The sequence below is a fragment of the Amblyomma maculatum genome, chromosome 11, assembly GCF_055883805.1.
Source record: "Amblyomma maculatum isolate TAMU_Amacu chromosome 11, ASM5588380v1, whole genome shotgun sequence".
NCBI lineage: Eukaryota > Metazoa > Arthropoda > Arachnida > Ixodida > Ixodidae > Amblyomma > Amblyomma maculatum.
In genome coordinates this window covers 62528654-62550230 of record NC_139354.1, presented here as the reverse complement: position 1 = coordinate 62550230, position 21577 = coordinate 62528654, and the positions used below count along the sequence as shown (strand labels likewise).

The following is a 21577-nucleotide window of genomic DNA, read 5'->3' as shown; positions in this document are numbered from 1 at the left end:
GTCCGTCGCTTCCAGAGTGAGGCCTATTGAGCCTTAGGAAGAACGGCGAGAAATTCCGCCTATGCATGCGCGCTATCGCTTTCGGGACCCATGATAAGTAGAACACTCGCCCACAAGGATTCCGCAAAATGTCTACAAAATTGATATCCGAATCTGAAGCGTATAAGGCGTGATGGCTCAGTGGTTACGCTCGAGTTCTGAATACAAGTGCGAAGGTACTTGTATTCAGCCAAGGGGCCAGGCAATGAGTTCGACGCACTTCTTTTTTTTTTTATTCTTCCACAAACGAGCGCGCCACTTCGTCCTCATCATCCTCTGTCATTTTTTGTCTCGACGTTGCAAACTAGCTGTAACAGACACAGCAATGAATGAATCGGAGTCAGCTTTGTATGCGTAGAGTTCCTGATGCGCTGTGGCATAGGGAAGCCCACAGACGTTTTTCGCAATCACCTTCACCATTATTACAATGAAAATTTCTGAGGAGAATAAAAAAACCATTTATGATATCTTTTAAACTTTGTTCACGTATTTTTCTCTACATCAATTTGCAATGTCAATAAAAACACATTGCACAATATTGGTGCACTAGTAGTTACGACCAGTCCAATAAGACCCTTAAACAGGAATTTGCAATTGCTCTAGGTCTGACTTCTTGGCCACTAAGCGAATAAAATGCAAGCAGGATTGCAATTCAGGTTCTAAAAATATGCCCAACAGTAGGGAAAAGATGTCGACGGAAATGAGGACAGTAATGTTGAGATGTTGAGATGACTGGAGCGGCGATGAGCGCGGGGGTGTGCTCACCCTAGACGTTCGTTTTAAGAGGCGGTGCAGTGAGAGCTCGTTTTTGCGTCTTCAGACCGACAGACTTCGATACATATATTATGGTGAAGCTACCCAAAACTTGGTTTCCGATTGAGAAAGGGGTGAGGCAAGGCTGCATACTGTCGCCCTGCCTATTTAACCTATATGCAGAGTGCATCATGAGGAAGGCCGGTCTGGACGAGTCTTCAGCTGGAGTGAAGATTGCTGGAAAACGTATCAACAACCTTAGATATGCGGATGATACCACTTTAATGGCAGAAAGTGAAGTGGAACTCAAGAGACTTCTGATGCGCGTACAAGAAGAGAGTGAGAAGTTTGGGCTTAAACTGAACATTAAAAAGACGAAGATCATGGCGTCTTGCCCTATCAAGTCCTGGAGCATCAATGGACAAGAAGTGGAAGCTGTGACAGATTTTCTGTTCTTGGGCGCCAAGATTACCTCGGAAGGAGACTGCAGCCATGAAATTAGGAGACGCCTGCTTCTGGGAAAGAGAGCAATGGTTAGCCTTGACCGCCTAGTAAAGAGCAGAGACATTAGTCTGCCAACCAAGATCCGTATAACCCGTGCTATGGTCTTTCCAGTTGTGATGTATGGATGCGAGAGTTGGACTGTGAAAAAGGCTGACCGCCGAAGAATTGACGCGTTTGAATTGTGGTGCTGGCGAAGACTCTTAAGAGTTCCTTGGACTGCCAGAAGATCAAATCAGTCGATATTGTCGACCATAAACCCTGACTGCTCATTGGAGGGTCAAATTCTAAAGTTAAAGCTCAGCTACTTTGGTCATCTGATGAGAAGAGAGGAGTCGCTGGAGAAAGATTTGATGTTGGGAAAGGTTGAGGGTCGCCGGAGAAGGGGTAGGCAGCGAACGCGATGGTTAGATGGCATTCTCGAGGCATTGCAGATGAAGCTATGTGATGTTAAGAAGATAGTGAGAGACCGGAAAGCGTGGCGTGACATGGTCCATAGGGTCACGAAAAGTCGGACACGACTGAACGCCTGAACTGAACTGAACTGAACCCAAAACTAATAAAAAATACTTCCTTGTAGCAGTTCAACGCATCGGCACTAGAGCTTCACTATTCTATCCGCCTGTTTTTCGCACCGCAACCGGGCGCCAATAACATGGGGTGAAGTTAATGAGATGCGACCACTGTCGGGAAGCCCGCTTCACGAGCGCGGGCGACAGCCTCTCCCGCATGAGAAACTGCTGCGCCAGATGCGATCGGTGGAAAGCATAACTGGTGCTGCAGTGGCAAAGGAAGGTATCGAATGCTAAAAAAAAGAAAAAAAAACAATTGGTAACCGGATGCTCGTGCCTCTCTCAGATGACGGCATCCAGACGGCCTGAAATGGGCCTTTTGCCGCGCGTTCGATCTGCTGATCACATTTCATGCAGGCACGCTAGCCAGGACTGCATGGAAGAAACTGTACAGGAATGAAAATAATGTGCGCTGTCGAGTCATTCGAAAAAAAAAACGGATGCAGCCCAGAAACACTATGTTTTACTGAGGCAGTTTTCCATGCCCTTCACAATTTTTCCATTCTACTAAAATGATTTGGAATACGTTGCTTGCTCATTGAACGTTCTCGTCTCCTTCTGTAATTCGCGTTAAGGTGAAGGTGATTGCGAAAAACGTCTGTGTGATGCCCGATGCCACAGCGCATCAGGAATTCGACGCGTACAAAACTGATTCTGAATCATTCATTGCTGTGTCTGTCACCGTCAATTTGCGAAGTCGAGACAAACAATAACCGAAGAAATACTTTTATAGCTGGAGAATGATGAGGACGAAGTGGCGCGCTCGTTTGGGGTAGATTAAGAAAAAGAAGTGCGCCGAACTGGGCCCTCATTGCCTGGCTCCTTGGCTGTTTCTCAATGCATATATCTTTAATCCTCTTTTATAAATGTATTTCTCCCTGTTACAATAATATGCCAAAATTTAAAAACCTTGAACGATTCACAAATTCCGGAGAACTTCAGATCTGCGCGGTGCGCTATAATTGAACAAAAGCCTTATCAAAGTGGCCATAATTACTAGCGCAACAAAATTATGCGCGGTGTTTTAATGATTTTGAAAGCTGAGGTAGTGTAGAATAGGCGGAAGAAGTTTAAACAGTGTTAAAACAGTTTTTTTTATTTTATTTTCCTAAAAAATTATTAATGTTCGCTGTTTTCTGTAAGTTAGCGCGATCGTATCTGTATTCAAATGTCACAAAAATATAAGCTTTACCTGTTTGCGGATAACTATGCTGAGAACATAGTGTGGAATTATTGCTGCTCTACCATGAACCTTTTCTGAAACAAAGGCCTGCAATTTAGGAAAATTTCGTTTCTTGGGCGGAACTTGAGAATTTTTATAAAAACATCTACTCTTACCCGAATAGCGAAAATTAACTGAATACAAATAAAAACATGTATATATTCAGTCAGATAATTTTCAGCTAGCTAACTTGAACATAGTTTGTGTAATCTGTAACTGAATGTGGCCAGAACAGAAGAGAAGCTCGAAACTCCGCCTCTTCGATATTATTAATCAGTCATGATGCAACAATATATAATATTTTGAAGTATATATAAAAGGTCGAACGACCGTCTTTTGTTCGATCATAGGTGGAAGCGGGAGGGGAAAGATGACGTGCGCATTTGTCGATGCACCAACTGTATAGATTTACGCAACGTTGTGGATGGTAGATGGGGAGGCTTTCTATTTTTTTTTAGAAAATGTTATGTCCGCGGTTGGCTTGAAGAAACAATGCTTTTGCGAACAAAAAAAAAAAAACAATTTATTAGACCTCGACTCGAGCGGTGCGCGCTGGCGGCCGCTCATCGGCGCGGTCCAATCTCTGGGCACGGCTGGCCGATGCAGACAGGAGAGGGCTGGGGTAAAGGAGGAATGGAACGTCGAGAAGGTCGTTGGTCCTTCGTTCCCACGCGCAGCCCTTGCGAACACAACACCGCGGCGGGAATCGACGCGCACTGGTTGAGCAGTTCATTGTTCCACCTCGTCTACGAATTCCCCGCTGCGCGGCTGTGCGGCCTCCTCCCGAAGCGTTCATTTCAGAGCTTGATGCAGACGCTACAAGACTTGTCACTGCTTCTTATACCTTTCTTTAATTGCTTCCCTCGTTGATTTTCTTATTCATTGTGCTGTGTATAATTTTTTTTCTTGCGCCTATATACGTTACATGTGCTCCGGTTTGTGCTTGCTACATATCTGTGAATAGTAGAGCTGTGAAATGTCGCCGGAGTACGGACTACAGCAACGGCGGGAAACCATCGGCATTCTCGGACTCAGTGAAAGCCGTCATCTTAGACCGTGAGTATATATCTTTGCAGCATGCCATTGCTTCATAATTGGTTCTATATAATCTCCTACCAGTCCCAAATGTTCTCTTTCCTTATTCTCCTCGAAATAACTGCGCGAAGCATGACTTCAAGAACTAATTTTCGTCCGGGTTACATGCAAGCAAGTGCGTGGACTTATTTACTGGCTGCGATATGAACAACATTTGCGCCGAAAATAGAGAAGCCGTGCATAACAGGTGTGTGTGCCACCAACGCGCGACAGAACACTACCGGCAGCCATTTGCGCAGTTTTTTGACTGCGCAGCGCGCCGCAATCAATTAGTAACCGAATACTACGCGCTCAGCTTTGTACAAATATTTTGGACAGCGTCTTTTCTGCGCGCAGGAAGCCATGTTCGCTCAGTTTTTGGATTTTGTTAAGAGTTAGGGCAGTTTTTGTTTTCAAATGTACAGACGATGCTTTGAAAACTGTCCGTGCGGTCTGTGCAAGCGAATTTTACAGTGGGGCAGACGTTATGTGCGTGATGCCGCTTGATGATTAGGCTATACTTTAGTAATAATGAACCCCCACTTTTATAATGGTTAATATCATAATGAGGAATTGAAAGCCGTGAACAGCGCAAGTGATCCCCTTTTTAAAAGTTTCTTAATCGACGCCCCCCTTCTGAGAACGCACCTTCAGGTGAGGGCGCGCTGTCAGGAAGCGGCGACCATAGGAGAGCGGTTTCGCAGACGCGCTTCGAAGGCTGAGGAAAATAACAAAACAAGCAAAAAGGCGCATCAGCCGTGTGTGCACTGCGCCCCTGTCACTGGAAAGTAAACAACGTGCATGTGGGACACATTGTACAAAAAATTGACGGCCGGTATGAGGCGACCATATCGTCCGAGATATATTGCTCGCGAAGCGCTCGATCACGGCGCGCACTTTAAATGGGACAGGACGTCAGGTCCACCTGTTCAGCAATTATAGCTCTTTGTGCCTCACGTACTGTATGCATGAAGTGCACGTCATAGCCATCGTACAAAAATTTTAAACCGAAGCAGCGACCCACGTATTCTAATTGTATAGGAAATCATTTGGGAGTAGAAAAGGGCAACTTAATAAGATGTGCATGGTTCTTTAATGAACAATATGTATAAATGGACAGTTGAATAGTTACAGTAATGGAGTATTGTGCTAATTCTTTACGGCCGTGACCGCTATAAATATTACTTATATTGCTCTTAGCTTTAAGCTCTGACATTGACAACCATATCCAAAGAACCGACTAGTAGTGACAGGTTGTTTACAGCTGTTGATGAAAAGGTAGGTCATCATGCTAATATTGCAAGCATATTTGCTCCTTTTTGTACCTTTGTTTATTACAAGCAAAACTTAATTTTGTTCCCTATTCCTAGGGACGCTGCACCTCTTACAACACCCACTGTTCAGTCGCTTTCATTCAAGGTACAAAAAGGAGGAAATGAACATGCACTCTGTAGGGCTCGTGGCGCGCCGCGCATTCGAAGGCCGCGCCACTTCCCGATGCTCCCTGCGCGCGGCCTGTTTCCCTTTCCCCGCTTGTTCGGGGATAACCGGTCCCGCGCGAGGGGGCTATAAAAGAAGGCACGCGCCGCCGTCTCGCCCTCGCTTGGTCTCTGGCTCTCTTGGTCTCTGGCTCTCTTGGTATCTGGCTCCTTGGTCCCTGGCTCTTGGTTCCGGCGCTCTCAACGACCCGCAGCCACCCGGACGACGACACCGACTTCGACGATCCCCGATCCCTGTGAGATTAAAGATGTTTATCATACGGCCTACTGTGTGTTTGTCGTGCGCATCCCTCGGGCAGAGGAACCGCCCACAACTCATAGGATAGCCTGTCTTACCGTTAACAGCTGCAAATAACACGCCGCAGCAACCTTGGATGAGGTTTTCAATGGGGTTACCTGAGATGCCTAGCAATTTCTGCAATATTTATACCAACCGCTGCAGTGAAACAAAAAAGGTAACACTGCATCACTGTAACTGCTGCATGCACCTTTAAATGTGCCATAATTTTATTGCCTATTCTTATAGACGCAGGACCTCTTGCTATTTACTTTGTTCAGTAATCAGCCGTCTTTCATTGCTTCAATTTCTATCTCTCCATCACTTTATTGTTGCTCCGGGTGTGATCATTTGATTTTATTGTTCAAATAATATTGTTTTATCATGTGTGAATGATTTAGCTTACACATACATGCTTTCATTTTTTTAGATGTGCATCGGAATGTTTTCTACGTAGAAATGGATCGATTGAGTTGTATCACTGGTGCGAAAACCGACAGTTTGGCACCCCCAGAAGATCTGTGTCCTGTGGTTGGAAGGGGAATAAAGAAGAGGATAATCAGCAGCGGAAAAGCCTGCCTAACAAAAGGTAGCACTGCATCCCTGTAACTGCTGCATGCACCTTTAAATGTGCCTTATTTTTATTGCCTATTCTTATAGACGGTGGACCTCTTGCTATTGTCTTTTTGCAGTAAGCAACCGCCTTTCATTGCTTCAATTCCTATCTCTCCACCACTTTCTTGTTGCTTCGAGTGTGATCATTTGATTTTTGTGTTCAAACCATATTATTTTATCACGGGTGAATGATTTCGCCTAAACATACATGCTTTCATTTTTTTTAGGTGCGCATCGAGAGTGTCTTCTACGTAGAAATGGTTCGATTAAGTTGTATCACTGGTGCTAAAACCAATAGTTCGGTACCCCCAGAAGATCTGTGTCCTGTGGGTGGCAACGGTATACAGAAGAGGATAATCAGTAGAAAAGCCTGCCTAAAAACTTACAAAGATGACGCAAAAGCGAAATGCTGATCAGGGTGAGTGTCTGATTAGTTCCGTTATCCCACTTCACTTGCGAGGTGATGTGAATATATATGTAGCACCTTAGTATATTTTGTGGTATACTCGCTGAAAATTGTGTAGACATTAAATTTTCCTAGTTCAATTATTTTCAGTAACGCACGAATTGGAATAAAGCGAAGTCATCCACGCATCTAATGCCCATAGACATTAGATGCGTGAATGAGTTCATTAATTGTGTTCCTATGTTAACATGCAATAGTTTGTCCAATATATTAATATGGTAAAAGTCGAGTTTTTTTACTTTTAACCGGAGTAATACATATGCTCCGTATCATAGCCTTATTTGCCTATAGTTTGTGACTGCTCTTTCTTAAATTGTATTCTGCAGAGTACACGTGTGTCAGCCCGTACGCCTATTTAACTCGCGAACAATTTGCAATTGAATTCCTTTTGTGATGCTGTTCCAGCTACAAATAACGAATGACAGTTGTGACAATATAGGTAGCTTTGGGTACAACGTGTAGCGCGGAAATCTTTAATATATATGATAATATTTTTATTCACCGCATTGCCTAAACCAGCCTGTTTGAACAGACGAAATGAAAACAAATATGGATGTCTTTGGACAGGAACAGTAATCGTGGAGTCATGACCATTTTGTTTTAATTAAATTTCCCTATGTCGTGGGCTAATCTCTCGACACAAAGGAAAGACCCTAAGGTTTGCAAGATGCGGCGTAGTTTTCTCAGAAAAAAAAAAACGCCTATCACTTAAGCTGGAAAACCCTGTTTTTGTCATTTCAAAATGTTGCACGTTTGGAGGCCTGCTGCTTGCGCACTAAAATTTTGTTATCCATTGTTTTTTACTCACCACATCAACATAACTTTTATTTGTATAAGAAGTATTGAAAGCTTGTTTCATTGATGCAGTTGATTTAGTAAAATATTGCAAACTTTGCTGAAGCGCAATGCGCTACAAAAATGTTTATTTTCAACCTTACATACTGGCGTGATGCGTTACGTTGTTTGCACTAAAATATTCTGTCTTTATTACGCAGGTTATCTTGTTAATTTTAGGCAGAATCTGGAGATCTAAGCTGCTATGTGTGTTCTCTGTAACGCTGGAAAGCAATTTACTTATGATTGCATTATAAAAAATTACACATTTAAAAACTATCTTCAAAAATATAGTATTGTTAGTTATGGTCAAAGCTGAGAAATGGAATAATATATTAATAGACTAGATTGAATACTGCTGCACCTAGAAATAAAAAAGAATGAAAGACAGAGAAAACGTGCAGCCTTCACTTGCGTTCTGCCATGAAATTGACAGAAACAGCGAATTAATACCATTTTAAGCTAGATTATGTCCTTGCTGACAAGCAGAAAAAGGCTTTATTAGCGCTGACAAGGCTTTAAATTTTACTTACAGTAAAATGTAACTAAATTCAGCAAACCCTAAATTGAAGTTTTGATGCCTATTCTATAAGGGGGAGTCATATAAGCAAATCTATAGATTAAAAACAGGCATTTTTATATTTCTAATTTTACATTTTGCAGAATTCAATATATTTACTGACTCATATTAACAAAGTACTTTGCATTGTTTCCAGAGATTTCGATAAAAATCGATGTTGCTGCATTTTCTTCAGTCCTAATCAGTTTTCCTTATTTTACCATTCTTTTTAAATTTTGGCCAATTTAAAAATTATATGTAGAAAAAAACAAACCTAGAGCTTCAAGTTTTTCCAGAAATAAAGAATAGAACCTAGATAATGCAGAGAAATAGTTTCAGAGCCAGGATAATATTAGATCTTGCAAGAATGCAGGCTGAATTTGGCCATTATCAGGACAAGCACTTGGTTTAATATCTAATGTTATATTTTTAAACAATATAACGCAACACTTTTTAGTCCGCGATATTGCTGAGGTACTGAAGATTCTTGAGAGGTATTTGAAGATCGAAGATCTTTTTTTAATCGCAGCAAATTTACCCTTTACTGCTGTTTTCGAATTTTGGGCAATTTTGATGCGTTGTGTAGAACACACCTAGCTGTCTGGAGCTCCAAATATTGCCTGGAATTAAGAACATGCGTTAGGAAGTGGAAACAAATTTAGTGCAACCGACCTAATGCATCACATTCCAGTATACAAGGTTGAAAATGCATATTTTTGCAGCGCATCGGTCCTGAACCAAAGTTTGCGATTTTTTAATAACTCAACTGCAAACACAAAACGGGTTCCTAATACTGTTTGTAAATGTAAAACCTGCATATATTTAGTGAGTAAAAAATAGTAGATGACAAAATCATGGTATCCAAATTTGCAACATTTTGAAATGGCAAAAGCAGCGTTTTCTACCTCGAAAGATATACCGTAATATTTTTTTTTTGTTTTCGAAGAAACTACGCCGTATCTTGCAAAACTAGGGTTAATTCCTTTGTGTCTAGATATTTGCCCACCACATATAAAAATTTCATATGAAACGAAAGATGGTCATGGGACCTCTATTATGTTTCTTATTAAGGCACCCATATGCGCTGTGAGAAAGGCACTATCAAGGGCTTATTTTTAAAATTACATATTTCGAACGGTTGGGCCATCTAAGAAAATTTGAAAGCTAGGCACACCTTCGGTGTCGCCAGCCCTCACTTTCTGTTACAGCTGCACTTGCGAAGCTGAATTAATACGTTGAGTACTTTATTTTAGCCACGAATACTGGCGTCAATTTTAAAGAAAGACCGCAGTGACGCGATTCTCGTAATATTTGTAAGTGAAATCTGTAAAGCTTACAAATATACCTATATGTATGATCTCATGCAGGTTTTATTCAAGTTACATTACACCTGCTGTGCTTGATAGCTTGAGCCAAGGGTTAGAAATAAACCATTAGAAACAGGCGATGGAAACCGATGACGCATTGCCGGCAGCCTCTTAGGACAGCACAGTAAAGTTTAATTTCATACGTAGGGAAGTGAGGTTATTCGCTGCAAGTACTAAATGTTCACTTTAAACAATGAATACGACTTACAGAGTCGGTGAACACGTTCTGAAACCTCTGTTTCGATATTTGCGTTTAGAAACCTCATGTGTACCTTTTTTTTTCTATCTGCAGTGTTATGTAGATACCGGTTATGTAGATACCGAAACCGTTACCAGCCCATTCGCACACCTCAATTTTGCTGCTCTCAACATGATTTTGAGCGGACGAAACAACCTGCCGCTATGATGGCTGGTCCCATGCATGAGTAAGGGTGATATGCTGGCGATGGTTGCCTCGCGTCAGCCCTTTGGCGCACATGAAGGCACGAGTTACACTGAGCGTGCTGAACTTTGCAGTGCGGATAATTACTACAAAGCGGTAAGGATACAAATGAGTGGAACATTATTTTTCAACTGTAAAGTATAAATACGGTCTTGTTGAACGGTTGGGCTGGCGCGGACAAACAAACCATAGGCAACTTATAGGTCTAACGCTACACAGGGCTGTCGAGCCAAGCCAAGGCCTCAATTGTATTGTCCGGCAATCTGATTTTTGTATTTTCGGGGTTTCCTATTGTATCTGGGGAACGAAATGCAGACGTGATGGTTCTTTATCGCTAATAATGAAACTTGTTTTGTGCCGGTACTCTTCATAGTAGCAACACCATTTATTGTGTAAGTCATTAATCAGTAATTTAGGTAAATAATATCAATTAAGGATTCCAAACAAAACCTTTTCTGTGGCGCTCAAGGTAGCTTCCAGCAATATGTATCTGGTTTCCTTCCCCTGCCTCGGAAATGTCTTTTTTATCCCTTGGATCAAATTTGCTTGGACAAGCAGTATATGTGTAAAAATAGTGCCCATCATATTTCAAATGACTTCAGATATCTTCGGATGACTACATCACTACTGATACCACTGAAGGTCCTTATAATTGCTTGAGTGACAGCCTTTTGTCATTTTAACAGGCTAGGAAACTCATATGAATACGGAATGAAGGCTGATATTTTCTTTCGTATATTTTCTAGGATGCCTGAGGAGAGGCAGCATGTACCTGAGTGACGCGCTCTCCAGGAAGACCACGGCAGCAATCAAGCGATGGCTCGTGACAGCGAAGTAATAGGACGGCGGGCACAACGAGCAGGGAAACGTGACATCTTCAACTCAGTCTAGAAGCTGAAAGCCAGAATAAATTGATGTGAAGCCTCACAAACTTAGCTGTAAGTGCCATTTCTTTATTAGCAGGGCTTTGAGCATGTTTCGAATATTCAAGAAAAGCCAATAAAATTGCTGTTTAAACCTACATTTGCCGATGCTCAGGCTTTTTTGAGCTACATACGTATGGGTCGCTTTTTACCTGCCCGGAGAACACCATTACTGATGCCACAAAGTTAGAGCCCGCTTGGAGAAGGTGCGCATCTCAAAATACTGCCGCAGCGCTAATTTTCCATGCGTAATTGAACTGCAGACATTTTAATGGGTACACCATAGGCCATGGATGAGTAGACCACTAATTATACATGGATAAACCACCGGGCAGCATGTACCGCCGAAGTGGTTGGGCCATGTGTGGGTAAGCCATGACCCATATGTATGACCCTAGCGCGGCAGTAGGCTGGCCAAGTCGGCCATACTCGTTGGCCCGAGGTCCACTGCCGACGGTGGATAAACCACCGGCCAGCGAGTGCCGCTGAAGTGGTTGGGCCATGTGTGGGTAAGCCATGGCCCATTCATGACCCTAGCGCGGCAGTAGGCTGGTCAAGTCAGCAAGCCAGGGCCCATGCATGACCCTAGCGCGGCAATAGGCTGGCCAAGTCGGCCGTACTCGTCGGCCCGAGGTCGACTGCCGATGATCGGCCGTTCTTAGGCCATTGTCAATCCCCGACCTCGGGCTGAGGTAGGTGGCCTAGGTCGGCCCGGTGAGTTTCAGTCGGCCATATTGGCAAGGGCCGAGTACGGGCCGACCATAGGATTGCCGCTTGGGTTCTCATGTACGTGGGGGTCTTTGTCTTTCACCAGAAAAGCGTGTTGTGGTGACTTTCATAATCAAAAACGACTCGATATCCGCTCTTAAGAGGATGGTCACATATGTACGATGCCTGCGATTCCTTGGTGTTATCGTAGACGTAATTTCTCTTGGACACCTCAGGAATAATATCCGTGATATGATGACAGCAGCGACAAATGTTTTCAGATTCATGCCGGAAACATGGCGGGGCAGCAACTGCCCATCAATAGTACTACATAAAAAGGGTACATTTAAAGTACCCTGCGCTACATCTGCCGGTCCTTCAAGGGGTACTTCAAACCAGCAAAAGTTTTTTACAGTCGCGCGCAACAACTGGTGGCGGATATGCCTTTGAATATTAAAGTGTTCTTCTGCATAAGTAACAGTAGCAGAAGCAGGACGCCTCCCGCTGGACGTAATTCTCGCACATGAAAATACATACGCCTTCCCGTCTCCTAAATGTATCCCAAGCGAAGAGTCGGTTCTAAATACTGTCTCAATATAACAATCATAAATCGGCCTTTGAGTCATCTGTGCAGCTCCCGCACGGACTTACTATTAGGCAACCGCAGACACTACCTCTCACAATTCTCCTGTGGACACTCTCGCCTTTAAAGGTGAAGTTTGTTCTATGCGTAAATGCAGAGCAGCATACCACAGGCAACGCTTCTGCAAGCTATGCTCGCCTAATTAACGTAGAAAAGACGCTAAACACCCACATATCGTGCAAGTGCTCAACAAGCTTATAACTGAGGCCTTTATACACCCCCAACAAGCCCCGTCATTGCTTATCGACGGAAGCGGATAACAATCCCTACAAATAACGAGCATCATGCAATAAAGTAGTTCTTGCCTATGTCTTGCGTCGAAGCCTTAGTAAATGGGTAATCACTTCCGACTCGAATGCATATTTGAAAATACTCTTCGCCGTGATCAAGAAAAGTAGTAACCAACCTGTTTCACCTAAAATTGGATATTCATGTCATTCGGTCATTGCTATGGACTAGTTGATAACATATTAGTGTATACCAGCTCACCGTGCCATTCTAGCCAATCAAAAAGCATATAAGAAGCCACGTAAAGGCCACAAACATGAGTGTAACCATCGGCCATTTTTCATAAGATGTAAAGCATCGCAACTGCCCTAAGGATTAGTTCTGATGAAACCTATTGACTCTGCTGATTGCCGAAACGTTAGTACCAGTGTCTAGATTCAGTTGATCCACATCTAAAATCCACACTTCCTCAAAGATTTCGTAGATTTCATGGAAAAAGATGGGTTTGTTTATCTTCGGCAGAAGCTCAATGCAGGTTACAGAGTGCGAAACGTTGAAGTCTGTGGTTTTCTTCTTTTCTCTTTCCTCCACTTTGCGATATACATTGACAATAAATTGGGTAGGCATTTCTCGATAGCTTGTGTTAGTCTCATTGTTTATGGCCCCGTCGTTTGCCGCGAACCTAATATTTAGGAGGAATTCATTTTTTGATACCTAATACTAGTTGTATTCTTTTTCAACTCAGGCATACGTTTGTTTCAACACTGGCGACCTCGACAACTCCGAACCATGTTCAGCCCAACGCAGTCACCTATCAGACCGTCGTAGGTAAGTTATGTCTTTGCGCGATAGCAAACTTTGGGGGTATAAATTTTCAGGTTGTCAATGTTACGTGAGGTTTGAAATCAGTAGACATTATTGTCATGGGCGCCGCAAAATATTAGGCCTATGACCATCAGCCAAGAGACCTAACTTTCAAAAAAATTATCACTTCAAGCTAATCATTTTGTGTAGCAGCCAAAATATTATTACTGCAGTAGCGGATATGGTGTCTGAGATGGAAGACCATATTTATCAGTTCAATAGCACCTCTCGTCGATTTATTGTGTTGTAAAAATTATGGGGGTTTAAGCATAGCTTAAACCTAGAGAAAGAGCGAAAGCTTAGTGTTGTAGCGACAGCCTGTTTACCACCCGCTTTTCAATCCCCGGATTTTTTCAAAATATTTATTTAAATTATGTTTGGGGAAATGAAGGAGCCTTATGCTTTCGAATTGGACTCCACGGAATTGCGAACAGCTACACCTAACTAGGTCAAGATTCATATTTTTTTTGTATATTGTACATCTAATCATGTTTTGATGTGTTTTCTTTTATATTGTACATTGCTTTATATAAAAGAAAAGAAAGGCGCAACATATGTCTTTAACCTTCAAGGTTGTTCAAGGTGACTTCGCAGAACCTAGGCATGCCTCACTACTTTTGAATTGGTTCATACGAAAGGAACGTACATTATCTGTAACACTTGTTCTGTGAAGACCTGACCCACGCAATAAAGGAAGGGAGGAAGTCTTGAGTGAAAGTGAAAAGAGCGGTCGCAACTACGGTAGGAATTGGTGCCGCGGCGAACTCGCTGCATCGCGGACAATGAAGTGTTCACTTCAAAATGTTCGTCATAGTAGAAGACAAATGCCTCGTTCGACGTCTCGAGACAGTCCCAAAACAGCTTCTGGGCAGTCATGCGAGTGCTCAGGCTTCCTTTACGGTGTCTGTTCACATCGCAATCCGGATAATTTATCGGAACCCACGCTCAAACGTCGTCGTGTTGCAACGTCCAGATGCAACGATGCAATGCGGACTAAATGTCAACGATATTGCTCTAGATTAGCGCACTGAACGGTAAAGCACGATGCATAGTTAGGGACGGTCTTTCGCAAAGTACAAAATAATACGAAGTTCTAAGCTAAACAATTCGTTTGAGACACTTAGGCCGCTCTTAAGAGCGGATAGGCGGAAGCTTTTTCGGCGACTGCTTTGAATATTTGTTACGTTTCCATACGTTTTCCTTTTTTCTCTACTTTTTTCCTTCCTACACTGCGTCTCCTTATATTTTCTAATTTGCACGCTTTTTTCACAATTCGACGTCCCTGGCTTTTTTAACATAAATGAAATTTTGACCCTAATGGTTTGCTCCACGTGAAAGTAATTTCGCACATACACAGATCCATTTCACGCTCTACCTGGTACAATCATTCTTTGAAACATTAATAAATTACATTCTCATAATTCGCTGTTTGGCAACCTCCGCGGACGCAGACGTCCTGTCTACAGTTATGAGCCTATAAAAACATTCACATTAAATGCGAAAAACATCAAACTGTGCCGTTTTACTCGTGTTTGCACCTCTTCGCCTCTGTTCAGTTGGGCAGTTCTCAACTGCGGGGGGGGGGGGGGGGCAAGCTGTAATCGCGCCGGCGAGCTGCGACAGCACACGGAAGCGCGAGGAGCGCAAATGCATGGTGTTGTTAGGCAACTCTTCACGTACCCTGAAGGCGCATGAGAGTCGCATACCATCCGTACAGAGCTGCGAGCCAAGATGGCTTACGACAGCCACTGGCAACGGAAAAATGCAATAACATTCTTTCTTCGCGTGCACAACGAGACGGAACTGTCAAAAATTAATAAATTTCAAATACCATTATTCAATACGGGTGCGCTGGTAGAAGTGTATCAGATGAGGCCACATCGTACTAGGACGGAACGAGCGCTCCTCCAACCCTAGTGAAAAATCCCTATCAGTCACAATAACCTCATACAAATTCTTATACTGAAATCATACTAATCTCATACATATCTCATACATTCTCATACTAAACTCTTTCATCATATGAGAAATATATGAGAAATAAAAAGATTTGTATGAGTTTAGCATTATCATTATTTCTTCGCATGCACAAAGAAACGGAATTGTCACTATTTAAGAAATTTTAAAGATCATTGTTCAATACTGCGGCGCTGGTAGAAGTGTATCAGACGACGCCACAACGTACTAGGACGGAACGAGCTTTCCTCCAGCTAGAGACTGTGCTACCGGGAAAATATAGAGTGATTGAAGGCAAGATAGACATTCCGAAAGCGTTTCGGTCTACATTTGCAGTAGCTTCGATTTCCAAGAACATACATGATGTCGTTCATTAAGGCAGGCATTTAACATTGGAGAAAGCCTAACTAAACTTGACCAGAACATGAAACCGCCTGAGTAGATTCGAAATACATTGAAATGAAGCAGATGTCATGATGGCCATGATGGATTGCCAGCAAAGAGGAAGATCAACGCCTCGATCGTTACAAAGCTGCACTGGAACTTAAGTCGTGGAGGCCGTTGTTGCTCTAAGCAGGGCGGAGTTCACCAGATACAGCCACTTTGTAGCAATTATGATTGATTCACAAATGCTTGCCAGGGTTCGCCAATGATCGATAGAAGAAAAGTGGCTCCCATACTTAAGTCCGGTGGGCAGAGCTATGAAAACCACCACATACTATGGGCTCCATGGCACGATGAAATTGCCGAGAAACTCCCGGCCTTCAAAACGTTCCAGGTTGCGCAGACCGAGGGAGGTCAGAAGCTGAACAGACTGAGGCGGTGACCCTTGGCTACGGAGTCATTTGGACACCAATTCAGAGGGAACAAACGCTGAATCTCCCGCCTCACAAGATTCTAAATAGGGACCAGTCGATATCATGTCAGCAGCTACAAATTCATATCCATGTGTTTCGATATTGAACATAACAACTCCGAATATATACAGAGAAACACGTCCCTGGTGCAGTAAGAAACCCACACTCAATCACGCAACATAGGCATATACGAAAATAGATCCAGTGCACATAATCCACAGTGACATGCCGGGGCAGTGATAGTCTGTACCTGGATGAAATCGGAAGACCATCTTTGTCTTGTTGAACGGCTAAGTCTGCAACAAAGACCGCGGGACTCCTCGACTGAGGACCCAACCACTACAGCTCTATTTAGTTTTTTAAAAAGAAAATTTTTTCCCTATTGTAAGAGCTGTACTGATTTATTACATTAGTTGTATCTCGTGCCCTTGAGGTTAGTGTTTGCAGTTTGTAGACTACCAGACAGAAGAGGGGCTACCTTATGGTAAAGTTAAGCTTTAAATAGTTTCTCAATCTACAGCCGGCATTTGTTAATTTAAAAATGGAGATTTCTAAAGAAGACAGTAAACAATTCACAATTCTTGAAGCAGTCTCTGCTGCCTTTAAAATTAAAAAAAAAACGCCAACTAGGACATGATGCTTTATCTGCTACTCTTTTGGTTTCACTAGGCTTGGAACGTAATACTTTTATCAGCCTGTTCGCATATGCTCGTGAAAGCTGAGACGCTGTAAAGCTCACATATTTTTCAAAGGTTTCTAAGAAACCCCATAGTATTATATGAATTGGGCATACCACAAAATATTTGCGAACTGAGGCTTCCCCCATCTACCCTTATTCAGTGCTCTTTCATATAAGGTATAGCTGCGAACCTTGTGCGGAAAAGTACTCTAAAATAAGTATCGAAAATTATGATAAAACAGTCACATTAAACTGAATAACAAGTTTTCTTTGCGCTGACTTGCCCAGCAACAGCATTGTTCACTTTCTAATCAAAGTCAGGGATACCAGTTGCAATCTGAGTGCATATGAAAAAGAGTCTTGAATAGAAAATAGCAAGAATTAGGCTAATTATCTTTTAACAACCGTCACAAAGCTTCACCCCAGACACCAGCGGTACTTTCCGTTCAAATTACCTTAATATGCTTTTGTCAAAATGTATTGATAAATATAAATCATCTACTCATATTCAGTCACATGTCGCCATCCTGGTGAGCAGTTGTCTAACATTTCCTAAATCTCTTATTTAACAACCTTTTTGGCTTGCCAGATTGTTTGTTCTAACGGTGAAGACTGAACCCGCGATGAAGAAATTTATGCTGACCTTCCGTGTGCCCATCCTGAAAGAAGTCACAATCCTCATCCTTTTAATGCTCTAGCATCAAAATTAAATACCAGTCTTCGCAAATTATTCTGAAGAAATCCAGTAGAACATTGTTCGTACTCCCGTATATTTGTTATTAAAAGCCACTGTATCCGATAAAGCCATTTATGCTAACACATTTTCAATTTAGCAGGATTTGAAATAAAGAACAAATTTTAAACTCAGCAGACATAAAGAGTCACCTACATTCAGCTTTCCTCGAATCAATGCAGTTCGCATACTCAAACGCCGAAAATTCACGATTTCGACATGAGAACCTACCTTATCTTTAAAAATCTAAACATTTGAGATATGTGATTTTTACTTCTGCCTACATAAAGCATAAAAAAGGTAGGCTTAATAATCATTATGCAGAAGACTAAGGTAATGTTCAAAAGCTTCGGGAAAGAACAGCAGTTTACTTTAGGTAGCGAAGCACTGGAAGTAGTAATCGAGTATATCGACTTAGGACAGTAGTGACCGCAGATCGGACTATGCAAAAGGAATAACAAGAAGAATAAGATTGGGATGGAGCGCATTTGGCATTTACTCGCAGATTATGACTAGCAGCTTACCGGTATCGCTCAAGAGGAAAGTATACAACAGTTGCACCTTACCTGTACTCACCTATGGGCTGAAACGTCGAGGCTAACCAAGAGGGTTCTCTTAAGTTGAGGACAACGCAGGGAGCTATGGAAAGAAAAATGGTAGGGGCAACATTAAGAGATAGGAAGCGTGCAGATTGGGTCAGAGAAATAACTCATGTTACTGACATTCAAGTGGAAATCAAGAATTGGGCATGGGTAGGACATGTAGTGCGAAGAGAAGATAACGGATGGTCGCTTAGGGCAACAAACTGGATTCCAAGGGACGGAAAGCGTAGCAGGGACGGCAGAAAGTTAGGAGGGCGGATGAGGTTAAAAAGTTCGCAGAGGTCAAGTGGATGCACCTAGAGCAGAACCGGGTTAATTGGAGAAATATGGGTGAGGCTTTCGCCCTGCCGTGGGTATAGTCAGGCTGATGATGATGAGGACATAAAGCAAATGACAGTACCTATTTAAGTAAAACGGTAATGAATAATTCCAGTTATTAAGATATGTTATCATTTGCGATATGGCGCGAAGTGGAAAAACGATCTAAACAGCGTCAGCTGTGGCTGTTTTACAGACACCCTCTGCTATAAGAAGTAGCCGTCCACAAAAAGGAATGTGCGAACTTGAAGGCAGGGATTGCGAAGAGTTAATTTAGAGCACCATTATAGCTATCCTTGGGTCGAGTAATAATAGTGACTTTTAAGGCGAAAACCTTTAATGACTCATGCTATCGGCGTTTGATTGGTCACACTATAGCCGTTGATCACACTACGTCATGATGATGTCATCAGAAACATAAAAATCTGGTCTCCGTAGGGATTCGAACCTCCCTCCCTTGGATCCCTAGTCGAGTGCTTCCACCAAGTGCACCACGCCTGGATTTTTTATTTCTTGGCGGTCAACAAAGTACACAAAGGCATAAAAATCTCTAGGCAGGCAGAAGAAACTGGAGGATCTGTGAGGAACAACTTCATTTAAAAGTACATCATTTGTCAGAGATTTTCTGTTTATTCGGCCTGAGCAATCTTAGCGGATGGTTAGGGTCGACAGATGGATCACCATGAAAATTTTTTAATACATTATTTTGGTAAAAGGGTCACCACGTTCCCAATCGTGAAACGCACGTAATTTATCTTGTGTACCTTGAAGAATATAGGTTAACATAAAGAAATCAATCCTCTCTCCACCTGGAATCGCGCCACCATCCTTCCTGTTCCTACCTGAGCGCTTTAATCAACTACGCCACGCCCGACATTTTTTATTCGTTATCACTGGCCAATAATATACATACGGGCTAACATTCGTTGAGCTACCAATGGTAAAAACAGTATAATAACATTTTTCATGTTCAATAATACCTCGCAAGATATGCTCTGGCTTCAACGTGTGCTTGTTTGGGATTTCCTCTTAGTTTTGGACCAAAAGAGCGATTGGCAGGTGCTCAGATATCAGCAACACAACGCTAAACCCTCCTCTCTTTCGCCGCGCAAACGGCGGAAGAAAACGGTGGTTATGCGCCTTTTTATATTTGGAGTGATTTTTTGCTTAACAAGCTAACCCTTATAACGTAAGGGTAGTGTGCCTCTGATTGTACGCTAAATAATACAGTATGAATCCATCGATTTTGTCCTCCTCGACAATGTATAGACGAAGCCTCAAAAAGTTGCGAGGGTCACTAAGGTTGCATATTATAGTGAATGCTTATCAAAGAAAAAAGAATATGCGAATTAAATATTTTTGCTGGCTGAAGGAAAAAAAAGCTGTCAGTACCTGCCGTCCGCGGCGCGCATGCAAGAGCACAGCCGACACCGCGAATAGCAGACGACTTGGGAATCAGGTCTCGTTATGACGTCAGCTCCTTATGGTTTCCATACGAGACAGCTGCTTTCAATATGAATAATAAAACTAATTTGAAGGTTATCTACTGCACCGAACGAGCTTAAATTTCGAGAATTTATAATTTAAAATCTGTGAAGTTGAACGCAATAACTAGTTTATGCTCAAATGTTAGCGGTCGTGACCACTTTAATAATGCTTCATGACTTCTAACTGATGTATCTAATTATGCGGTGCAGCTGCTGCACTACACGACAAAGCCTGAGCGCGAAATCCTATAATTGCTTAGACCGGAACACAGTAGACTTACTCAAAATCGCAAAGTTTTAAAAATATTTGTGCAGTTTTATCGTAAGGGTGCCAGCTTTGGAACGGGCGCGCGATAATGCTTAAATTACGCAGTAGGTTAGGAAAAACTACCACGGACAGTCCACATTCTTGAACCTTGAAATATTCTCTCGTGCGGCTGTTTTAGGAAACGAAATGTGGTTCGATCTTTTAAGAATAAAGTCAAAAAGCTGACAAAGAGGAAGCAAGCGGTTTAGAAAATATTCAAATAGTCTTCAAACTCGCTGCACACAAACGTTTTAATCTTTCTCTGTGTTCCCACTTAAAATCAATGTTTTGTGTAATCTGAACGCAGATTATTGCGCGGATTGACTGAATGTTTTCAGGCAGCTGCGCAATTACGGTTATTAAATTCAGTTTTGTTTAAGGAAATAAATTAAATAGAAAGGGCTCATATAAGTCAGATGCACTGCCTTGTTAGCTCAAAAGTTGACGAAAAATGCTGAAAAGTTAGCATTAACGTAAGTGTTTAGTTTAGAGAGCATAAATTGGATGCTCAAATGCTTAACACCAAAGCTAGCAAGAGATCAAGAATTGCTGGTAAAAATCATATTTTTGCGTTTTATTTCGGATAAGTCAGAAGGTTGTACTTTGCAACATTGTACTGCCTCGTTTTACGCTCTTTCCAAGTCACAAAATGTAGCAAAAACTAGCGCTCACCTTTCTTATCAGCAGATTGCCAGCATTTCCTATTATAATTTTTATGTCCGTAACAAACATAGGTAAGACACAAGGCTTCCGCTTTGCTAAAATGACAAGTTGGTATGTTTTTGGTTTTGACTTTTAGGTGGCCCTGTGAAACAATATAAGGTCTTGTATGCGGATCGGCAGCAGGGCTGCTTCATCCTGGCTACAGTTAGTGTATCGTACGGCAGAGGTAAGTTTTCAGCGAGAAATACTGCTAGGCCTAAACGAATAACTGCTGAGACCTCACCTTTTACCATGTTCTGGAAATCATATGCTCATTCAGCGCTTCTACCATGCAGAAACAAGATTTTGCCACCGCATCCCTAAGATTTAGTTTGCCAATGGGACTAGAA

At 42.3% G+C, this 21577-nt stretch overlaps 1 protein-coding gene across 1 annotated transcript in view; it reads left to right on the top strand.

The window, feature by feature from the left end:
• Positions 1 to 21577, top strand: part of LOC146173938 (uncharacterized) — a 31099-nt gene that overhangs the window by 7966 nt on the left and 1556 nt on the right. The window contains exons 3-4 of the mRNA XM_084583543.1: positions 13468 to 13550; positions 21325 to 21414. Of these exons, the coding sequence (XP_084439669.1) occupies positions 13468 to 13550; positions 21325 to 21414 (173 nt within the window). The remainder of the gene's footprint in view (positions 1 to 13467; positions 13551 to 21324; positions 21415 to 21577) is intronic.